This window comes from Mus caroli, unplaced genomic scaffold (assembly GCF_978045245.1).
Source record: "Mus caroli unplaced genomic scaffold, Mus_caroli_1 scaffold_12, whole genome shotgun sequence".
NCBI classification, from domain to species: Eukaryota; Metazoa; Chordata; class Mammalia; order Rodentia; family Muridae; genus Mus; species Mus caroli.
In genome coordinates this window covers 11,419,796-11,443,849 of record NW_028227267.1, presented here as the reverse complement: position 1 = coordinate 11,443,849, position 24,054 = coordinate 11,419,796, and the positions used below count along the sequence as shown (strand labels likewise).

The window sequence follows — 24,054 nt, the reverse complement described above, 5'->3', positions numbered from 1 at the left end:
GTGGCTTAGGGGAGCCCTCGGTGCTCGTAGTACGCACAGGCGAGTTCATTTCTGCCACATGCAGTCTTTTATGGGGCTTTAAAGCCACGCTTGCTTTCATTTGCCCGTACTTTTCCCCCTTTTTCCTTTTGGAAAGGTGCTCTATGCCTTGTAATTTACAAGCAGTAAACCCCAGGAACCAGTAAAAACCCGGGAGCTTGTAGCCTCTGGGACTTGATCGAGGAAATGATGAATGGGGTGGGGGTGGGATTGGGATTCCTGAGATTGTAATGTTTTGTCAGGCCAGCAAATCAGATTCCAGCCCAGAGACTTGTTTATCAAGCAGTGTTTGGGGGTTCATCATCTGGAGGCTAAAGCCCCACAAAAGCCTTCTGTGTCTCTGTCTCCTTGTCTCGCCGTCCCTTTTTCCATCTTGCTGTCTCTGTCTTTTCCTGTGTGTTTATCTCTGTTTCTGTGTGTGTATGTTCAAATTCTTCGCTATTCAAAGAGATCTTTCATTCTGATGTATTAAAGCAGGACTTTTTAGAACCCTGTTACCTCTCCGACAGCCTTGCTTTGTAGGTCCAGGATTGTTGAAAGCATTTATTCTCACTTAGAGAAATGACTGTCTTTTTTAAAAAAATGCACTTTTCCTCCCTATGGTAGGTAACATCCTGAGTCCTATTGTAGAAACTTGTGAAAGGCACCAAAAATCCATGACTTTGTTGCACTTGTAATTTGTTGCAAAGTGGGTATTTAAGGATCCATGTTTAGAGAAAGTAAGAATTCTTTCAAATTATGTTTTTTGACTGGATTACCGGCAAGTAAGTCTTACAACCTCATAGGGTGTTTTAGGTCTATTTAATACTAAAGAGATGGGTGCTCAGAGACCACTTCCTCTAGAAAGCCTTCCTTCCTGCGTAGCTATTACCCTAGGCAGTGTGGACACCAGGATGGTTCTGTAAGTTCCTCTCTTCCAAGCTTTAACAGGAGGGTCTCTACCTGATAGCATTTCATATGTGTTGATTGAACAAATAAGTGAATGGATTGCAACCTCACTGTGCCCCATTTCCTGTTTGTGTAGAGATGGTTGTGAAAGTCAGAACAACCTGGCTTCTGCTAACAGGTCAGTGCTAAAGTGTGGAGGCAAGAGATGTAATGGGTTCCATAGTTACGCCAGAACTTGTCATTAAAACAAGCGTAAGTAATTTTAGGGCAAAAAATTGGCAGTTTTTATAATGATGAGTGAACAGAAAAGACAGTGACTCACAGGAGACCCAGAGAGGCAGATGTGGAGTGAATACAGAGTGTTGTCTTGCGTAACATTTGACTGTTCTGTGCTCTTGCCGTTTTAGCTGTGAAATGTACGACTGAGACATGTTGCCTCAGCCCTAAACTTTATTGAGAAAAAGCAGACACTGACACAAACTTCTTGGACTGCTGATGAGTTACGAGTAGGTCCCTTGAAAATAGGAACAGTTGGAAATTATCTTGGAAAGAAGTAGTTATTGAAAGTGGCGTGTGGGCGAAGAGAAAGGCATTGCTTTCCTTTGGGTGGATGGAAGGTAGCTCTACAGTGTGTTGGCTGTAGAGATCTCAGAGCTCAAAGATGCACCCTTCAAAATACAGCTTTCTAGAAAGTCACTCCTTGGCTGTGGACAGAAACACGTGGAGGGTATCTTGTGTTTTTTTTAAAAAGGAAGAAAGAGTTAGGATATGTTTGGTAGAAGTGCGGGCGGTTTGGTGAGGTGGAAGGGGGTGCCTCTGTGGGCCCCTGCTGAGGCACCCCTTCCCCCTGAGGTACCAGGCATAGGACAGATATATTGTGGAATAGAGTTTATTTAAGGCATGGGGAGGGGAGTTGAGAAGGGAGTAGAGACAAAGAAAGGCAGAGAGACAGAGAAGGAAGAGGAGGAGGAGGAGAGAGAGAAAAGCGGAAAGGCTGTCCAGGAACACATGTGTGTTGGGGGGGCGGGGGAAGGGAGATATGGGAGAGAGAGAGAGAGAAGAGGCAGGGAGAGAATGGGGAGAGAATAAGAGAGTAAGAGAGCCAGAGGGGAGCCGGGCGTGGTGGCGCACGCCTTTAATCCCAACACTTGGGAGGCAGAGGCAGGAGGATTTCTGAGTTCTAGGCCAGCCTGGTCTACAGAGTTCCAGGACAGCCAGGGCTACACAGAGAAACCCTGTCTCGAAAAACCAAAAAAAAAAAAAAAAAAAAAAAAAAGAGAGCCAGAGGGGCCAAAAACAGCCCTTTTATAGTAAGCAAGGCATTACCTGGCTGTTGCCAGGTAACTGGGGCTGAGCCTGGAAGGAATGCTAACATATACAGCTGTTGCCCTTTGGGTGGAAGAGTCAAGCTGACTATAGGTCTGGAAACATATGTGTCAGTCACATGACTTTGGGCAGGTCACTGAAACTTTTTTCCTCTTTGTTTTGAGGTGTATGTATGTATCCAGTACTATGTATTTCTGTCTGGCCTGGAAATAATAGAGATTCCACCCAGGGTGTTTACCCAGCTTACTCAAAGTTTTATAAATTATATATGTATGTATGTATGTATGTATTTAATGTGTGTGTAGAGGGTGCTTGCCTGCTACTGTGAATGTGTGGTAGTCAGAAGACAGCTTTGAGAAGTCAGCTTTCTCCTTCTGCTAGGCCTGATCAGGTCCAATTCAGTTCATGCTTGTAGACAAGTGCCTTAACTTCTTGCTGAGCCATCTTGCTGTCTCAAACTTTTTTCATTTTTGATGTAGCTGAATCTGGCCTCGAACCCTGGTCTTCCTGTTTCAGCTTCTGAATGCTGGGGTTGTACATGTACCAGCACTGGATTAGTCAGGGTTCTCTAGAGTCACAGAACTTATGGGTAGTGTCTATATAGTAAGGGAACTTGTATGCCTTACAGTCTGCAGTCCAACTCCCAACAGTGGTCAGCAGCAGCTGTGAATGGAAGTCCAAGGATCTAGCAGTTGCTCAGTCCCACAAAGCAAGCAGTTGAAGGAGAGAGTAAATCTTCCTTCTTCCAATGTCCTTATGTAGGTCTCCAGTAGAAGGTGTGGCACAGATTAAAGGTGTGTGCTGCCACGCCTTTAATCCTAGATGACCTTGAACTCAGAGGTCTCCCTGCCTTCTGGAATTGATAGCCAATATGCCTCAAGATCTCCCATACCAAGATCCAGGTCAAACACTCGTATCTCTCAGCCTCCAGATTAGGTGAGCCCTCCAATTCTGGATTGTAGTTCATTCCAGATATAGTCAAGTTGACAACCAGGAATAGCCATGATGGTCATGAACCACTAGGCCCCTCCTTTTAATTTAGTTTTGTCTTGTAAGTGTAGATCTAATCAGTGCATGCTCTCAGCTGTCTCCTTGTTACAAGGGTGAAAAAAAATCATCTTTATGAAGTATTTGTAAGGTTGTTCTTTCCTTCCATCTCTTTATTTCCTAGCAACCTAGCTGTAGAGGGTTAATGACTTTTAAGTATATTATGGCAAGGAAGCTCATTTCTGTCCATAGTTGCTTTAGTTTGTTTTGAATTGTTTTGTCTTAGAAAACAGAATTTACAGCTCAAAATTATAGGGTAAGTCTGACTTTGGATTTATGAAGGGAAAAATTGTGTGGAGAAGACACGGACACCAGGAAGATGAGGGAACACAAAGTCATTTCCCAAAAAGACACACTTGGATGAGCAGCACTGGCTGCCTGTGCTGCGGCTGGTGAGTCATTGCCTGGCTTTGGCTTGAATCGTTTTCTTTTGTACATTTTTCCCTCAATGGAGCACAGTGGTTTTAGCTTCAAGAAATTGATCAGGAGGGGCAGAATAGATGGCTCAGTAGTTCAGAGGAGAAGACCCAAGTTGGATTCCTAGCACTGACATGTGGTTCACGACTGTCTATCTCCAGTTCCAGTCTATCAAATGCCCTTTTCTGACTTCCATTGGCTCCAGACAGGCAGGTGGTGCACGCACATACATGCAGGTGAAACATCTATGTACATGAAATAAGTAATTACAAAAAAATGGGGTTTTGGGTTTTTTTGTTTGTTTGTTTTGTTTTGTTTTTTGTTTTTAATGAAATTGCCTAGGAGGCTAGAGGGATAGCTAAGTGGTTAGGAGTGTTCATTTCAAAGTCTGAGGGCCTGAGTCTGAAATCCTAGCATCGTGGTAATAAACCAGGCAGAGCTGTGCATTTTTATGGCCCCAACATTGGGGTGCATGCAACACACACACACACACACACACACACACACACAGGACTCATGAGTCAGGGGTAGGATGCTTTGAGAAGAAAGGTTTCCTACAGAGGAGATTATGGTAAATGGCCAACAGGTGAGTTGTAAGCAAGTCTGGGAGAAATAAGAGAAGGAAGGGGAAATGAAAGTTCCTAGCTGCCTAACGGGAAAACTCAAGAGTCAACCGACTCACAAAGTGCTGGCCTCACAGACAAAATCCTAGGAAGCGGCCTCTGGAGCGGGTTGTTGTCAGGTCTGCGCGGTTCCGTGCTGCTGTGTGGTAGCTTGGCAGTGCTTTCTTGGTTAATGTTCTGCGGGTTCGTCTGGCTTAGGGCCCATTCTCTGCATCGGGTGTGTTTTGTTCTTGAAGTAAAAGATCATTGTGTGATAGTTGTAGCGTAAACAGTCTCTCAAATGGAGTAGTGAGCTGGACAGTTGTGGGTTTCATAGAGTTTTGTTGTATGGCACCTGAGCTCTGGGTTCCAGTGTTTGCACAAGTTCCCTGCCTGCCATAGCATAGATGGGAGTGGAGCTTCTTTCCCCCGTGTTGAGTTTGGTTTCTTAATTGGTGACTGTTTAAAGAAACAATTTTAACACTTTATTCATAGTCAGGCCTTTAATCATACTGGTCTCAAAACCAACCAACCAACCAACCCAGAGCCTTTGTTCATGACTTACCAGGATACCTATTCAGGGTTCTTTCCAAATAAGACATCAGTGTCTCAGAGCATGAAATGTTCAGGTAAGCAGGACTCAGTGTCAGGATTACCCAGACTTCCTTTTCAGATGATAATTGGAGGTTTCTCTAGAAGTCCACATGATACTGAATCCTTGTAAAATAATTCTTCTGAAGATGTTTGCATGTCAGGTGCTGACGTAGGACAGGTGATGGCAGCACTCCTACACACTGCAACAAGGCAGTGATGGCACCTGTTCCCGGGGGACTCTCCACTCATCTGCTGATTTGTGCATTTTCCCAGTTGTCCTATACAAAACTTGATAAATGCACTCAGAAAGCTCTCCACTGGGAGCATTCAGAGACTGGTAATTTAATTCATTTAGAGAGTTTGAGTCATCTCTTTCTATTGAAAAGCATCTGTTTGCACCTGACATAGGGATCAATGATACTTGTCATCATCTGTCACGCCTTTTGAGTATTACCCCATTAGAAATGTCTTGTAGTGGGGATAAATAATAACGTGGTGGTGTTCCTAGGAGAAAATGTGGGGTTCCAGGGCAGCCGTTTGTTGTATGTGAAAAGTGTTTTGTTCTTGTCTAGAATTGCAGAAACAGCATCCCTTCCATTATGATCTTGAGATTGTTCAAAATACAGGTAGTCAATAGAAAGTTTGAGTGTGTTTATTAGTAACACATAGGACAAACACTTGGCTCTCACTGCGAGGCCAGTGCTATTTCCTTCTAAGCCTCCAGAAGGTTTTAAGGGCTTCTTCACAGGAAAGGGAGCTCTTTCCTTATGTTGCATCTGTTGGCACTCTGAGGAAAGGGAACTGGGACTTCACCTGGACCTGTGTGTGTCTGTGTGTGTGTGTGTGTGTGTGTGTAAACCTGGACTTCACCTCGAACTCTGTGTGTGTGTGACTGTGTGAATGTCTGTAAATATGTGTGTATGTGGGTCTGTATGTGTATGTGTGTGTAAATGACTGTATATGTATGTGTGTGTATCTGTGTATGTGTGCCTGTGTTTGTGTGTGTATTGGTATGTGTCTGTGTGTATTCTTAATTGTACTCTGCCTTTTTATTTTATTAAGTAATTATTTTTGAGACATGGTCTTACTGTGGAGCTCTGGCTGGCCTGAAACTCACAGAGATCTATCTGACTTTGCATCCTGGTGCTGGGTTAAAGTTGTTTGCCACCATTCTAAGCTCAACCACTTTCTTTCTTTTTTTCTTTCTTTCTTTCTTTCTTTTTTTAAAGATATACTTATTTTATATATGTGAGTGCTCTGTCACTCTCTTCAGACACATCAGATCCCATTACAGATGGTTGTGAGCCACCATGTGGTTGCTGGGAATTGAACTCAGGGACTTCTGTAAAAACAGCCAGTGCTCTTAAGTACTGAGTCATCTCTTCACCCACCCATCACTTTTTAAAATTAAATTTTAATTAATTAATTTTAGATTTATTTTATGTACTATATGTATGTATGTATGTGTGTTACATATGTTCCTGGTTCCTATGGAGGCCAAAAGAGAGTGTTGAGTGTCCTGGAACTGGAGTTAGAAATGGTTGAGAGCTTCGATGTGGCTGCGGGGATCTGACCCAGGAACTCTGCAAGAACAAGTGCTCATAACTGCTGACCCAACTCTTCAGCCCGCAAGGTTTTGTCTGTTTGAAACAGCGTCTTGTTGACCTCTCAGATTTAGCTGGACTGATGGCTACGAAGCCTTAAAGGCCCTCCCATGTCTGCATCCTGAGTGGTGCCATTAAAAGTAGATGCTGTACCTGACTTTTTTTGTGTGGGTGCTAGGGATTGAATTCAAGTCCTTATGCTTGTGTGACAAATACTTTATGGACTATTTAATCCCTTGAGTCCCCCTGGAACTCTGTTTTTTTAAAAATTTATTTATTATATGTAAGTACACTGTAGCTGTCTTCAGACACTCCAGAGGTCAGAAGACAGCTTGCAGGAGTTGGTTTTGTCCTTCAACTAGGTGTGTTCTGAGATCACATTTGGGTCATTAGGCATGAGGACAAGCACCCTTACTTACTGTGCTGGGATTAAAGGCAAGTGTTGCCAGGCCTGATACCCACAAACACACAGAGTTTGACTATGTAACACCCTGGTTAATCTGGAGTTTACAATTTGGTCCAAGCTGTCTTGTAACTTGTGGTAACTCTCCTCCTGTCTCCCAGGTGCTGTAACCACCAGTGTGAGCCACCACACTGGCTCTCCTTGGAACTTTTAAGCACTTAGGGTTGGGAAGGGAGTGGTAGACTCCTCCCATGGGTTTGCTCTTGAACTGGTTGCCATTCTGGTTAGTTTTGAATACCAGGCACACAGTGGGGAGATGAAAGTGTGCTGTCTCTTCAGAGAGGAGGCCATGGTCCTTTGTTCCTAGGCTGAGACTTTGACTAAGGACACAAATGCTTTATCTTTGGTAAACTCTGGGATTTTGGAGAAGGAGGTTTCTGCATATTGACTACTTAATCTTTAATTGATAATGCCGTTGACCTAATTTAGGGGAAGCCTGGCCATCTGTAGTGAAGAGACAGCACACTTTCATATATATCCTCATAGTTTCTAAAGAGTGCACAGTTGAAAGCATAAGGAACTTTAGTGATACGATTGCTTTCCAGTAATTGAGACGCTCTCTTTTGTTAATGAGCTTATCCGTCCCCTTGGGAATTGGATTGTGACAGGAGTCTGCCCACAAAGCTTCTTTTACACTTATTTCTTGGCAATATCTTTATATAATCCACAAATCCTACTTTATCCAGTAGATGTGGACAGTTTACTATATTCACCACAGAGCTGTGAATATATCAGTACAATTTAAAATGTTTTCATTACCTTCCAAAGCAACCAGCCACCCCCTCTGTGATCCTGGAAAGTTTTGTGACGTTTCAGGATATTAAACTTGGAACATACAGACTCCCTCACCCTCGAATTCTTTGCTCTTGTGATCCAGTTCCTTTTTGAGATTCAGAGGCAGGGCAGCTTCTTTCTATAAACCCTGATATACCTGTCTGTAAGCCTCTCAGAGCCTCACTGGCATAAAGCCTTTCAAGCTACGGATCTTAGGATTAAAAAAATGACTGTTAGAAAATAACCTAAAAGCTGTGGCTGAGGAGGTAGATACGTAGATAAGATGCTCACACAGCAAGCACGACGCATCTGTTTGGATCTTTACATAAAAGCTGCATGTGACTAAGGGTACTCGTAACCCCAGAGCTGAGACAAGATCTCGGGGCTTGCTGGCCGCTCAGCCTAACTAAATAATAAGCTCTAGGTTCGTTGAGAGTCTACGTGTGTCTTGGGGTTTTAACTGCTGTGAACAGACACCGTGACCGAGGCAACTCTTCCTCAGAAGTTCAGTCCATTATTATCACGGTGGGATCCTGGCAGCATCCAGGAACGACGGTGCAGGAGGAGCTGAGAGTTCTACACCGTCACCTGAAGGCTGCTAGCAGAAGACTGGCTTCCACGCAGCTAGGAAGAGGGTCTTAAAACCTACACCCACAGTGACATACCTACTCCAACAAGGTTACACCTCCTAACAGTGACACTCCCTGGGTCAAGCATATACAAACCATCCCACTATCTTAAAAAAAATATGCAAAGTAATGATTGAGAAAGACACCTGATGTCAGCCTCTAGTTTCTATACATGCTTAGACTGGCAAGCATGTGTCCACATGCACCCATACAAACATGTGTGCATGCGTGTGTACACACGCACACACTCACACACACACACTCAACTCACACTCAAAAGAAAATTAAAGCTGAAAGCTTAAACAGTTAACTTAGTGAGATGTGTATATTTAAAATAATGTACTATAGTGCTATATATATGAATATATATATTATATTCTATAATGAACTGTACTTAAGGCACTAGATGGATTATTTTTATTTATTTTTTTTATTATATTTTTGGTTTTTTTGAGACAGAGACAGGGTTTCTCTGTATAGCCCTGGCTGTCCTGGAACTAACTCTGTAGACCAGGCTGGCCTCGAACTCAAAAATCCACCTGCCTCTGCCTCCCAAGTGCTGGGATTAAAGGTGTGTGCCACCACGCCTGGTTTAGATGGATTATATACTGTAAAAAAGAAAACAACTGCTTTAGATTGCAGCTTGCATAGTGTGTTTTGGTATATGTACACAGATGACTTATTGGTGGCCCAGAGGAAGGGCAGAGGATTCTGGAACAGAAAGCAGTATGGATGAGCCTTTCCCATGGCTCCACTTGTTTGTCCCAGCATCTTTGCTTATAACATTTAAATGAATTTCCCCACATTTTTGGATATGGTTTGGAGCAACAAGTCATTCCTCCTCATTAAGTCATTGAGCAAACTCCTCCGCTCCCCCCCCATGATGAGGGAGGACATGAATGGAGAATGCTGGGTCTAAGTGTCTAAGAGCCACTTTTAGAGGTGGAGAGGGAAGTTAACGCAGGGCCTTCCTGCTAGGCCTGATGTCCTCCCCAGGGACTCATTACACTTTAGCTCACACTTTAGCCCTTCCTCTTTGCTGAAGCAGAGGGACATGAGGCTGGAAGTAGGTCTGTCCAGCAATCGCAGGCATCTGTGCAGTAGAGAGCAGCCCACTGGCCCACTAGAGCACAGAGAATGGACAGTCCCGTGCCATTCTCTCTCTAAGCATGTCTGTGTTGGGGCCTGCAGGTTACCACATTACAGACTGTCTCATACTCCCATATGGGACAACGTTAGGGAGTGAGTTTATTCTCCAGCCTCTGACACCCACATTGCTGCGTAACTGAGGCTGACTGACTGCCTTCCTTAGTTTTTGACCAAGCCCAGGGACATTCCACCTGACCACAGAGTACCTCTGAAGCCTTCTACATAAGCCATTCCTCTTCCTTGAGATGTGGTAATCCTCTTAGCGTCTTGCTGCTCAAATTGCAAACTTGCAACTATGCAAATGTATATCTATCTGCCTTCTATCTTGGTTGTTTTCCTGGGTGCTAGAACTACAGGCAGGAGCCACCATGCTCAACTTGTCTGCTGCTTTCTGTGTGCATGTTAATGTGTATGGAGCATGCAGGTAAATGTGTATATCCATGTGTTGTATGACACTTTCCCAGGGGAGATACAACACAAATGTCTATTCACCCCAGATAAGGAACTAATTACAAACCTCAGAATAATACCGCCGAAGTCCAACTTGCTGAGCCACTGAGTTTATTGGGATTACTTACAAGAACAGGGATGACTCAGAGGCAACTGCTTCACTGAAAGGCCCAGCAGCTCAGGAAAGCTGCAACCCTGGAGCTCTCTTCATGACTCCATGACTTGCAGGTAGTTTGACAGGTTAATGAGTATCCCTTCCTGGTAGTTCTGCTGGTTAGAGTCTCTTACAAACAGCTAGGCTGGTTAGAGACTAAGATGAGTCTCTTCCACAGTCCTTACAGCTTATACAAACTTGAGGGGTGAGGGAGGGGCTTGTGCTTCTGATAAATTTCAGGGACTTCTTGAGACTGCTGAGTTGTTTCCTTTCTGAGTCATAAGGAACCTCCCTCTAGAATTTTCTGGGTCTTAATGAATATTGCTATGTAATGCCATACCCACAACATTGTGTTCTCTTCTCTCACTATCAACCTTATAAGACAGAGTCTCTCAATGAACTGAAAGCTCACTGATTTAGCTAGGCTGGCTGACCAAAGTTAGCTTCGGGGGTCTGACTGTCTCAGCCTCCTAGTGCTGGAGTCACAGGCATGCATGCCTAGCCAAGTTGGGTTTTCCACATGTGTGCTGTCGATTTCAACCAGATAGGTGATCAGTTGTCATGCATCTGAATACTGGTTCTCCATAACTTGCTGTAGACATACATGCTCCATGTTTTGGGCACTTGGTGTGTAGGGTGCACGAGTAAACGAGATAGAATTGGTTCCTGCTTCGTACATTCATTTCCATTCGGTTATTGTGGTGTCCGGGTAAATATGAAAGGGCAGCCTGGAACCATTTGTGGGATCTATTGGATGGGGGCTTGGGATCTGAGCAGTGTTGAGGAGACATGAGCAGGTGTGTGGCACATGAGAGTGATGTCTTAGGATTTTGTTTTTTGCTACTGTTTGCTGTTGGGGTATAAGGTACTGTGAGGTGGATAGAGAAGACATGAATCAGTGAAATTAGGTCCTTGACAAGATAGGAGAAGGAAGGAAAAGTGGGAGGAACATGTTGAAGGAAAAGTTGATCAGGTGACAGATGGGTAGGAACAGGTGCACCAGAGCTATAACTAGGGAAATTGAGTGACACTGGGGCCAGAGGGGGTCATCTTTACTTCTACCCTTTGAGTGACACTGAAATGAGTGTGGTGACTATTGTACAGTTGATCTTGTCATTAGCAAACCATGAAGTATTTCATGTTAATCATTGATGTCTTTCTTCTCTTTCCTTTCCCCCTCTTCCTTTTCTCCTTAATTCCTGTTAGGTTGAACTTGTTGAAACATAATTTACATGCAATAAAATATATGTCATATATTTTATAACATAATATTACCAGACTGTCTCCCCCTCCCTCTCAGAGAGATGGTCCCATTACATTGAGCTTTACCTTGAATTTCTGGGCTCAAATGATTATTTGCCTCCTCTCAAGTTTCTGGAAAGAGAGGCACATGCCACCAGGCTTGGCTCCAAGGTTCTTTAAATGGCTGACTGGTATTCCACCGAGTGTATATAGACAGTTCGTTATCCTCACATCAGTAGTTGGTAGCTTCCAGTTGGGTATATTAAGAGTAGAGCTGCTGTGAGCACTTGGGTAAAGTCATTGTGAACATTCATTTTCGTTCCTTCTGAATAAATTCCTAGGGATGACACTTATTTATTCTTCTTAGGGATGCTAAGTATATATTTTACTTTATAACAAGTCATGTTTTTCTAGTTTTTTTTTTTTCTTTTTTTCATTTGATCCTTAAAACTGTCTGGGTTGAGTTTCACTGGTGTCCATTTTCACTTGGAGAAAATGGAGTGCAGATAGGGTAGTTGTTGTAGACCTCAGGCCTCAGAGTGGCAGAATGGCTACTCCTTGAACCTTGAGTGATCTGTTATCAGACCTGCAGAATGAGCTGTCTGATGGCTGCTCTGACCCAGATGCCAGCAATTTGAAGGTCCCCCTGTGAACCACAGACTGAGTCAGTGATTTGGGTGGCCAGTTTTTCAGTTTTCCCCGTGGCCACTTGGGCATGGAGCTAACTTATCACGCATGCTAGCGGCTGAGAGCAGCACCAGCCCGTAAAGACATAGCATGAGGGCATATGTAATTTTGCATTTTCCAGTGGCTACATTAACAGCAGTGACAAGAGGGCTGCTGAGATGGCTGGCTGGGTAAAAACACTACTTGTGCAGACCTGATGACCTGAGTCAGCCTGTGTCATTCTGTCACCATGCAGCTACATGCAGGCCACATCCTCCTGACCTGATAGGCTGGTTCTGCTTACCCAGCTGACCTCAACGTGCTGAAAGGAACCTGCACAATGTGGAAGTGTGTGCCTAACTAAGGTCATGGAATGTAGGAGTGGCCGTGTCCTTGGGTCAGTCTTAGAGGCCAACTGCCCGGTCACTCTCACTAAGAGCTCAGGGACTATGTCTAAGGTACTAACTCTCTTTGAACTTTGGCCTTTAGTTGGGATTTGGAATAAGCTGAACGGTCCTAGAGAGAGCATAGGAGCTTGTGCCCTTTGAGGAGGCTATGACAGCATAGTGTGTAATGTCATGGTGACACACACACAGTTGTTATGAACTAGAGTTCATGTGTTAGGACACCGCCATGTTCTCACTGGGTTGAAGAGACTGTGGTGTGCTCATCTCTCCTTCTTGGTAAGAACCATTTTAACCCAGGAAGTGATTCTGTAGCCGCTTGACTTCACTCAGAATTTCCGGATCCTTTCCTGCCGTTTCCCCGTTGAGACTTCACGTAACCCAAGCTGGTCTTGAATCTGTGTAGCTGACCTTGATCCTCTGACTCTCCTCCCTGTCCCTCCTGAGTGCTGTCAGGAGGGTGTGTGTCACTGTGCTGTTAACGAGGTGCTGGAGAGTCAAGCTGCTAAGATGCACCTCAGCAGCCTCCCCACACCTATTTCATCAGTTTTCATGCAGATAGAAATTTTAATTTACTTTTTTTTTTCAGGTTATGTTTTTTATTCTCCCCAGAACAGTTACAATGCCAGTGTGTGGCTGGGTGGTGGTACAGACCTTTGATTCCAGCACTTGGGAAGTAGAGGCAGGCCTGGTCTACAAAGTGAATTCCAGGACAGCCCAGGCTGTTACCCAGAAAAACCCTTTCTTGAAAGAGTAACCCAACCAGCCAACCAAAAATCCTACCAGTGGGTGATGGCAGAATGGTCCCGTACCAGTGGTTGATGGCAGAATGGTCCCGTACCAGTGGGTGATGACAGAATGGTCCCGTACCAGTGGGTGATGGCAGAATGGTCCCTTACCAGTGGGTGATGACAGAATGGTCCCGTACCAGTGGGTGATGGCAGAATGGTCCCTTACCAGTGGGTGATGGCAGAATGGTCCCGTGCCAGTGGGTAATGACAGACTGGTCCCTTACCAGTGGGTGATGACAGAATGGTCCCTTACCAGTGGGTGATGGCAGAATGGTCCCGTGCCAGTGGGTGATGACAGAATGGTCCCTTACCAGTGGGTGATGACAGAATGGTCCCGTACCAGTGGGTGATGGCAGAATGGTCCCGTACCAAATGAAAAGAGGGGTCAACTCTATTTGTTACTGATAAACACATGTGGCATCTCAGTCCTTTCCTCTCAGAGGTCTTACTTAAAGCTGTATAGTTTAAATGATAAGTGTAGCCTCCAATGTATTGTGTTTTCTCTCAGTGCCTCCAGCTCTCTAGCCTCCAGCTGGGCAAGTATTCTACTGCTGTGCAATGAATGCCCCACCTACAAACCACCTCACTTCCTAAAAACTGGTTTTGGGGCCAGTGAGATCGCGCAGCGGGTAAATGTGCTTACTGCCAAGACAAACAACCTGAACAAAATCCCTGAGTCCACATGGTCAGGGAGAGCCAACTCCACTCCACGGGGTCATATTCATATTCATTTTCCCTCTCCCTCTCCCTCTCCCTCCCCCTCCCCACCCCCCTCTCTCACACACACACAAACATACACAGAGTAAATAAATGTTTTAAAACTTGGTTTTCAGCTGGGCAGTGGTGGCACACGCCTTTAATTCCAGCACTTGTGAGGCAGAGGCAGGCAGATTTCTGAGTTCGAGGCCAGCCTGGTCTGCAGAGTGAGTTCCAGGATAGCCAGAGCTATATAGAGAAACCCTGTCTCAAAAAAACAAAAACAAAAACAAAAACCTTGGTTTTCCTTATTATAAAATTTACGTATGTTAATTGACCATGACGTTGTAGTGTGGTAAAGTGGGGAGGAGCAGGGGCCTCAGGGCTAGAGTGACAGAAGTTGGACTTGCTATCCCTGCTGAGGAGAATGGCTGCTGCTGTTCTCTTTTTGTCCCAGGCACTGCTATGCCGTAAAGACTGCAGACACCTTGAGAACTCGGGACCTGACCATTCTAGTGGCACCTTTGACAGCGCTCTCATTTAGTATTCGACATAGCTGCACTGGAAAGATAGGATTGTGCAGAGGGGTAAACTGAGGCTCAGAAAAATTATCCTGGTAAACTAGAAGGTACCAGTTGGGCCTTGAGTCAGGGTGTCTGTTGTGGCTACCCTGTGTCCTGACACCAGTGGCATAAAGGAGAGGGACACTTTAGCCCTCTGCAGTCCCTGGGTCAGACACACAGAGAAACTGGCCCTCCAGCAGGTCAGTTCATCTGCTTAATGCTCTGTCCTAGCTGTGTGACAGGTGGTACCTCATGACCAGTGCATCTGTTTCTACAGTTTTGAGGCACTCCAAAATAACTGGACAAATAAGTGAAAGTTATATTTCATTTAACAGCTTTTTTTTTTTTTTTTCGAGGAGCCATTATGTGTTTGTGCTTTGCTTTGATATAAGGATTAGTTACTGAGTTCTCATTTTAGCAAATTATATCATTTTCTTGGTAGAATCTAAGGGCCACTATACTATAAAATGCTCCAAGAGTTTCCTGTTTAACATGCATCCAAAGGCTAGGTGGCACATGTCTATGATCCCGGTACTTGGAGGGCTGAGGCAAGAGAATCATGAACCCGGGCTCGGCCTTGGCTACACAGTGAGAGACCCTGTCTGAGACACAAACAAGCACATGCATGCATTCTGTAGCCCTGTCTGAGGTCAGCAGAGTTCAGAGTGCTTCCTCTCTAACTGGAGCACAATCTGTCTCTGAAGTTTGTGCAGAGCAGCAGCTCTTCTGTTGGGAGAGACCATTCCACGGAAGAGAGCGTGAACTTGAAAAGGGCCTGAGATCATGAGTGTGTTCATTGCAGAGACCAAAGTGGGCTGTGTGCTTTCCTTGACTATGCTGTGAGCAGAAAGAAACTACTCTTTTTGGATTTGCATAAACCAAATTGGGGGATTTTGTTTTGGGAAGAATAAAGCTGAAGGTTCTATGATCTAATTAATTAGAAGTTTTAAACAGACTTTAGTGGTTGGGAAGGAGATACGCTTGGCTTCTCTCACCTGCCAGAGTTTATATTAAGAATTTGTGGTTCTTCAGATGCCTTTAAAATCCTTAAAAATTTCATTTGTTTGAGGGTTTTTTTTTTTCTTTTTTTGCACACTGTTGGTTTGCACAGAAATTGACAGAGAATAAAAACTAGGTTCTAGCACTGAAAGTCTACAGAACAAACAGTGATAAATGATGCCCATTTATCAGAGCAAAGAGTAAATCATTCATTCTAAGTGATATATTAAGGATGGTGGAGCCAGGCAGGTGCCAGTGAGCTGAACAAGCCATTCTATTCTGAGAGTTCCTCAGAAGACGCGATGACCCTCAGGATGTTGCTGCCTCAGTCACAGCTGCTGCACTGTTTGGCTTTCTAAGTTTGAACCTTAAACAAAGTATGGTTTTTTGTTTGTTTGCTTGTTTGTTTGACTCAAGGTCTCCACTGTGTTACCAGACAGGCCTGAAGATTGACAGCCTGTGAACTCTATTATCGTGTGTTAGCCTCCTGAGTGTGTGTCACCACACCTAGCCTGAATGTTAGTTCCTTAGAGAGGTCTCAATCTGAGACCTAGAGATCCTGTGGCTCTTTTTTAGAGCACGTAGATTTTACCTGTTTATGGTAGGTACAGACTTCCTCATTCCCAAGGGCGAGGTGGTTGGCAAAAGCCTCTCAAGAGCCCTTTGCTATGTCTCGGTGCTGACCTCACAGTGTGCCGTGTGCCAGGGGAGATCTGCAACCTAAGAAACGTGCAGAGCTCTTCCAGACTAATCCAGTCAGAGAGAGCTATTTTCCCAAGCATGGACACAGGACGGAAATAGCGTTAGCATTTAAAAAGCTGAGCACTCCAGGATTTAAATATTTTGAACAGCAAACTGAAAGGCGTACATAAAACAGGAGTTTTTAGGATATCAACAGTCTGATAGAGAGGTATTAAATAGAAAGGAAAGATTTGTTTGGTCAGGATGTACGAGAATGTAGAAGGTTGGTTGGGGACTTAACCTATGGCAAGTGGGAGCCTTGGGAAGTTCCAGAGCAGAGAAGTACTGTTTGTCTCTTGTTTGCAGCATTCTCCCTGGTCCTTCCAGTGAGGGACCAGTGCCAGTAGAGAAGTGAGCTTGGGAGTGACCTGAGAGAACTGTCTCTGAGACAAGGCAGGGCTGCCTCCCATCCCAGACCAGGTAGACAAGGCAGGGCTGCTTCCCATCCCAGACCAGGTAGACAAGGCAGGGCTGCTTCCCATCCCGATAGCTGCCCTCACAGAGCACAGCTCCCTCGCTCTTTCATGAGGGTGATGCTTCTCCACGTTTACAACCCCAAGAGACTTAGGTTAAGTATGGACTATACTCAGAGAAACAAATGAGCTGAGCCCTTATGGTGAGAGGAAGGGAAGAGGAAGATCTTTAGGCTGGGCTGGGGCTTGGTTTGGTCCACTGGTGTCCTTTCTGCCCATGCAAAGGTTTTATTTCTGCAGGGTGGAGGTTCCTCTTAATTCTCTTCTCTCTTCTTTTATGCCACATATCATGTGACCTAGTACATGTCCAATTTGAAAAATGTCAGCACCAGACTATAATGACTTGCCACAGTGCCCAAGCGCTCCCAACTCCCTTGCATACCAAGAGTAAATGTGTAGTGGCAGGAAGGTGAGGAGGGAGGGAGCTCTCTAGGAGTAACTACAGGTGCCTAGGTTGGTGTAGCCTGGACTTCTTAGTGCTCCTGTCTGTCTTTTAGGACCTTGGTGATTGACACTCTCTTATCCGCACAGAGGGTGTTCCATGTCAGAGAGGGTGAGAAGGGTGGGCACGAGTCACTGGAGAATCTGGGGTGCCATCTCAGCTTGCAGCTCAGGAGGAAGCTGACTTCAGGTCTCCAGGGCTTTTGGGCAGTGGACAGCTCAAACAATGGAAATTTGAGTGAGGTATTTCATTTTGGCCAGTTTGTATGGCAGTTCTGAGGAATCTTGAAAAAAATCAACGTCTTTTTTAGCAGGAAGTAGTTTTGATCCATTGAAGCAGAATAGAAATGTCCTGAGCAAAACTACCTCTAGCTTTTCACCTTTCTTTCCTGTGTCTGTCTGTAACTACACAGCACATGGGGCTCACAGACTATAACACAGCCGCTGCTCTTGGCGTCGTCATAGATGTAGTCCTTTACCAAACAGAGCGATTTTATCACTCTTTATGATTTAAGTTTATTTTTATTTATTTTTTATTTTTTTAGTTTTTTGAGACAGGGCTTCTCTGTAGCCCTAGCTGTCCTGGAACTCACTTTGTAGACCAGGCTGGCCTTAAGTTTATTTCTAAAGTAAGCAATATGTTTTATGTATATGTGTGTGTATGTGCGTGTGTGTGTGTGAAAGTAGGCATTCACCATCACAGCTCACGTAGAGGTCAGAGGACAGCTCTCAGGAGTCAGTTTTCTCATATTCTTGTGAGATCCAGGGAAAATAATGAAATTTATATAACTAGCTTTGACCTCATGAGGTCTGTCTGCCTTTGCCTTGTGAACGCTGGGATTAAAGGATGTACCAAAACATCAGTTTCATTTAAGTTTCTATTAGAAAACTGAATGCAGGATGGAGGTGGCACATACCTTTAACTGCAGTACTCAGGAAGCAGAAGCAGGCAGATCTCTGTGAGTTCGAGGCCAGCCTGGGCTACACAATGAAATACTGTCTCAAAAAACCAAAGGGGATGGGAGAGAAATCAAAAAAGAAGGAGGGAAGGAGAGGAGGAAGAGATGACTAAGACTGAACTGTTATTTTTGCCACTGCTATGCTAAAACACCAAACAAAAGCAACTTAAAGAATGGTTTATTTTGGTTGCAGTTTGAACATTCAATATGTTTAAGGGAAGGCCTGGTGGCAGGAGAATAAGCAGTCACATGGCGTCCAGTGAAGAAGCAAGGGAGGCAAATGCTGGTGCTCAGCTGTCCTTTTAAAATTCACCCACTTCAGGACAGCCCATCTGTCTTAGTTAGGGTTTCTATTCCTGCACAAACATCATGACCAAGAAGTTGAAGAGGAAAGGATTTATTCAGCTTACACTTCTGTGTTGCTGTTGATCACCAAAGGAAATCAGGACTGGAACTCAAGCAGGTCAGGGAGCAGGAGCTGATGCAGAGGCCATGGAGGGATGTTACTTATTGGCTTGCTTCCTGTGGCTTGGTCAGTTTGCTCTCTTGTAGAACCCAAGACTAACAGCCCAGGGATGGCACCACCCATAAAGAGCCACCGCCCCCCCCCCCCCAACTAATTGAGGAAATGCCTTACAGTTGTATCTCATGGAGGCATTTCCTCAACTGAAGCTCTTTTCTCTGATAACTCCAGCTGTGTCAACTAGCCAGTACACTGCCATTCAGGATGAGCCTTCCCTCTTCAGTAAAACCTTTCTGGAAATTCCCTCATAGACACCTGCTGCTAGGTCATAATCCTTATCTATGTTGTCTGACAGTAGATCCTAAGGCTCCTTTCAGAAAGGGTCATTGCCTGGACCTAAGAGGAAACCTAAGAGGAAACCTAAGCGGAAAGATCCATACACAGGCAGCGAGAAGACCCTGGACATGGGTATCCTGGGAACATGAGTGGTCCATGCCCATGCTCCCAACATCCAGGAGGCTGAAGCAGGAGGTTGATGGCAAAGTCTAAGGCTAGCCAGGTCTACAGAGGTCTACAAGAGACCTGTTTCACAAACAAGTAAGCCATCTTCTCTAGTCTAACCTGTTTTTAAATGGCTATTCACCATTCATTGAACCTAAGTGCAAAAATAGACAGTTTCCCTGAGTGTTTGGGTCTTTTTCTTTGTCTCTGACTCCCACCACTTAAGAGACAGGGTTTCTCTGTATAGCTCTGGCTATCCTGGAACTCACTCTGTAAACCAGGCTGGCCTCAAACTTAGAGATCCACCTGCCTTGGCCTCCTGAGTGATGGGATTAAAGATGTGCACCACCATTGCCCAGAGGGTCTTAATTTTCTTTTCTCTGAAGTTAGTGACTCTCTATGCATAGATGATGTAGCCTAGGCTGGTATCCAGCTGGTTATCTTCCTGCCTCTGGTTCCCAGGGCTGCAGTGCAGGTGCTGATGTGTCAGGCACTTCAGCCCTGCTAAGTCTGGAGCTTTTTGGACAATGGTGTGAGGACCCGGAGTGTTTGAGATTTGGATCTCCTGATTAGAGGTATCCAAGCTGTAACTGTCCGTTTTTAAAATCCTCTTGATAAACTTTACTTTTAAAGCAGCCATAGTGCCCCACACCTTTAATCCTAGCTCTTGGGAGGCACGGGCAGGTAGATCTCCATGAGTTAGTGGCCAGATCAGGACAGCCAGAGTTCCATAGTGAGATCCTTGTCTGGGAAAACAAAAACTACAAAAAGCATCACACACACACACAACACACACACACTCATACTTTTTTCCCTTTAGATTCATTTATGTTCTGTGTGCATATTTTGTCTGCATGTATGTATGTATGTATTCTGTGTGTCTGCCTGGTATATTGGAGGTCAGAAGAGGGTGACATATATCCTGGAACTGGGGTTATGGATGGTTGTGAGCTACCATAGGGGTGCTGGGAACAGAACCCACATCTTTCGAAAAAGCAACAAGCACTCTTTTTTTTTTTTTTTTTTTTTTTTGGTTTTTCGAGACAGGGTTTCTCTGTATAGCCCTGGCTGTCCTGGAACTCACTTTGTAGACCAGGCTGGCCTCGAACTCAGAAATCCGCCTGCCTCTGCCTCCCAAGTGCTGGGATTAAAGGCGTGCGCCACCACCGCCCGGCAAGCACTCTTAACTGAGCCATGACTCTGGCCCTTTTATTTCAAGTCATATGTTTATCTGGTATCCACATCAATTAAAACAGAATCTCACAGTATAACACAAGGTGACCTCCAACTTGTCATTCTCCTGCTTTAGTCTCCTGTTGCTGGGAGTACAGATGTGGGCCACCGTGGCCTGAAGCTCCCTGCTGCCCTGCCTAAGACTGAACCCAGAGCTGCCTTCATGCTACTTACTTTCTGGCTACCTAGCCACATCCCTCGCCCAGATAGCTTTTTATTTTATAGCTAAAGCTCTTTCTTTCATCCCTTTTAGGAATATATCATCCGGGTGCAAAGAGGAATTTCTGCAGAAAACAGCTGGCAGGTGAGCATTTTCATTTATTGAAAAAGAAAAAAAAAATTAAACTTGTGGCCAAAGCTCTCTCTGGGTGTCAGAAAATCTGGAAAGGTCAGAATATTCATATACTGCAAATCATATTTCTTTTAGGTGTAAGCCTTTAGATTGCATATTTTGATTTTTTAATCATGTATATGTGTCCGTGTGGGTTTGTGGTTATGAATGCCACGCCCATAAAAGCCAGAAGAGGAAGTTGGATTCCCTGGGGCAGGAGTAACAGGCAGTTGTGAGCCATGGATATAGGTATTGGGAAGCAAACTGCTGTTAACCCACCAACTGTTTACCCGCGAACCGTTTCTCTGGCTTTAAGATTGTTAAGTACCCCAGGTTATAATGTAGGATCTAGAAAGCTTGTATCAGGGCTTTTTTGTTTGTGGTGGTGTGGTTAATGTGTACATGGTTGCCAGGAAGAATATTCTAAAAAACTGTCTCCAGCTCAATCCTGAAACCCTGACAGTGGAGTCCACCAGGCAGAAGTGATGCATAGTGAAGTCACAGCATTTTATGGACATGTTTACTCGTGACAACTGGTGCTAGCTGCTGTCCCTAAGGATGCTCTTCCTGAGGTCCCCAGCTCTGCTTTTCTCAGTGCTGGCCTTAGAGAGAAAGACAATGTTGAGAACTAAAGGTCTTTCCCATTCCTGGTTGGCTTGAGGAGGGTGGCTGGATTCTGTGTTGGGCTCCTTTAGTGTTCATCGTTGCCTTCCTACCCCCTGCTGGGTAGCTGGTCTGAGACCCAGCTCAAGCCTTGGCTCCACCTTAGGCAGTCTCTGACCGAGTGCACCAAATGTGGTCTTTTCTTTGCCTAAAATGTCATGCTGCTTTTGTCTGACTAGGAATTGCATCTGTCATCTGTTGACCATTTACGAAGTGTCCAGCACTGATTTAAACACATTAATTTATTCCATCTTAAACCATTCCTCTGTGCCAGCATTCTTCCCTCTTGCACTTGGGAGGTAAGCAGTTGACCTGAGGCCATGTGCTTTAGACACTGGCAGATCAGCACTGTCCTGCCTTCCGCTTCCTTGCTATCAGGGATAGCATGTAACTTTATGTGTATCTGGCAAGAATTGTCTTACCAGAATGGTCAAACCCTGATACAAGTTTTCTAGATCGACTGCATTATAAACCTGGGGTACTTAACAAAAGGGGGCTCTTGGACCCCCACCCTTACTGCATGACACTCTCTGTAGGTAAGGTTCTAGGTGGTATCCAGGTAATTTATCTACATACATTTGAGAACCAGTGACTGAATTCAAACTATTCAAAAGCACAATGATCTCATTACCTAAATGTCTTATTTATGGTTTCTAGCTCTGATAAAAACACCTAAAACAAAGGCAACTTGGGGAAGAAAGGGTTGATTTCCCTTTACATCTTATGTAAGTCCATCACTGAGGGAAGCCAGGGCAGGAATAGCAGGGCAGGAACCGAAGCAGAGGCCATGGCAGTACTGCTTACTGCCTTGTTCCTAAGCCTTGCTCAGCCTTTCTTCTTCTTTTTTTTTTTTTAAAGAGATCGGTCAGTGAAGACCCATTCATCCTGCAGTGTAAGCTTAGGGAGTTAATTCTTTTTTTTTTTTCCTGTTTTTTTAAAGATTTATTTATTTATTATATGTAAGTACACTGTAGCTGTCTTCAGACACTCCAGAAGAGGGCTCCAGATCTTGTTTCGGATGGTTGTGAGCCACCATGTGGTTGCTGGGAATCGAACTCACAACCTTCAGAAGAGCAGTCAGTGCTCTTAACCACTGAGCCATCTCTCCAGCCTCTCAGCCTGCTTTCTTACAGCATCCAGGAGCCAGCCCATAGTGAGGCCCACAGAGAACTAGGTCCTCCCACATCAATCATCAACCAAGAAATTTACCACAGCCCAACTTGTTGGGAGCATTTTCTCAATCAAGATTTTCTCTTCCCATATGACGTTAGCTGCTGTCACACTGACATAAAAGAAGCCAGCACACCAGGGCTAGTAGGATTTGGCTATGTTCTAAGTAGTAGCATCAGTACAACTGAGAAAGGACACAGGACGTAAAAACTGGACTGTCTGCCAAGAGGTGAGACAGCCTGACCTTCAGGAACAGACTTAGTCCTAGGGGTGCTGCCATTTTGACTGGATGATGTTTTATCCCTGACAAGGACAAGTGGCATCAGAGCTGTCTGCCTCCTCTTGTTGTCATTTATGCCTGGTAAAACTTTTCTTTTGCAAATCATTAATCCACCTTTCCATGGACTCAGTTAATATGAAAGATATTAGAAAGGCAATTTGTCCTGAAAACAAGAAAAACAATATTTTCGTTGATGTTTAAATCTCTTGTTGATGCCTTGTGAATTTGACTGGCATTAACCAGTTCACTTTGGCTTATCAGTCAAACAGTGAAAACTGGGCAGCACTGCTCTGCTGGCACAAATGCTCCAGCTCTGCAGCACCAGGGACTCCCAGGTCAGGAGGTGGAGAGGGATGGATGCCTTTGCTGAATCAAAACAGCGCTGTTCTGTCTCTTACAGATCGTCAGAAGGTACAGTGACTTCGATCTGCTTAACAACAGCTTGCAAGTAAGTGCTTCCAATCACGCTGACTGCGAGTGATGCCTTTCTGTTAGAATGTGTGGAGAATCTCCCTTTGTGGATCAGGACTGACTACATATATGACTACATATATAATTTATGTAGGTCTGTTGAGATTTGATCTTTTGATATGTCTTGTAATGATAAGTACTGCCCGCCCGCCGCCCCCCCTCCCCCAAGGCCTGGTTGCTCCCAGGGACGAGAGAGTCTGCACATATGGATATGTGATGCTATGTGACCTTGCCTTCCAATTAGTGAATAAAGATGCCTACAGCCAATAGCTGGGCAAAAGAGAGATAGGCAGAGGTCTTGGGTCCCTGGGCTTGAGGAGACCACAGCTGGATGAGAATGTGGAGAGAGGAGAAAGACACCATGGGTTAGGAATCAAGAAAACATGGCCATGAGAGCTGGCCAATTGGAGTTAAGAGCAGCCCGGATGAATCATAGTAAGTAATAACTTGGGGTTATCAATAGGAAATAGATTTTAATAGCATAGAGTGTAGATATCTGCCCAGCCTTAGTGATAATAAAGGCTTATTATAAGTATAAAGGTTATATGTATCTTTTATCTGTGAACTAAATGATCAAAGGTTGGGGTAGACGCTCCAGATGGAGAATGAATATTTTTTTAATAACTTCTTTTTTTTTTAAAAGATGTATTTATTTATTATATGTAAGTACACTGTAGCTGTCTTCCGACACTCCAGAAGAGGGCATCAGATTTCGTTATGGATGGTTGTGAGCCACCATGTGGTTGCTGGGATTTGAACTTGGGACCTTAGGAAGAGCAGTTGGCACTCTTAACCACTGAGCCATCTCACCAGCCCCTGAATATTTTTTAC

At 44.6% G+C, this 24,054-nt stretch overlaps 1 protein-coding gene across 12 annotated transcripts in view; it reads left to right on the top strand.

Annotated features, from left to right (window-relative positions):
• Pxk (PX domain containing serine/threonine kinase like) overlaps positions 1-24,054 on the top strand; it is a 65,865-nt gene that overhangs the window by 365 nt on the left and 41,446 nt on the right. For 11 of the 12 annotated variants that reach the window (XM_021181479.3, XM_021181483.3, XM_021181478.3 and 8 more), the window contains exons 2-3: positions 20,562-20,612; positions 23,153-23,200. In XM_021181479.3, the coding sequence (XP_021037138.1) occupies positions 20,562-20,612; positions 23,153-23,200 (99 nt within the window). Of the gene's footprint in view, positions 1-18,967; positions 19,172-20,561; positions 20,613-23,152; positions 23,201-24,054 lie in introns of those variants that run through there. The other variant, XM_021181481.3, reaches the window with a different exon arrangement.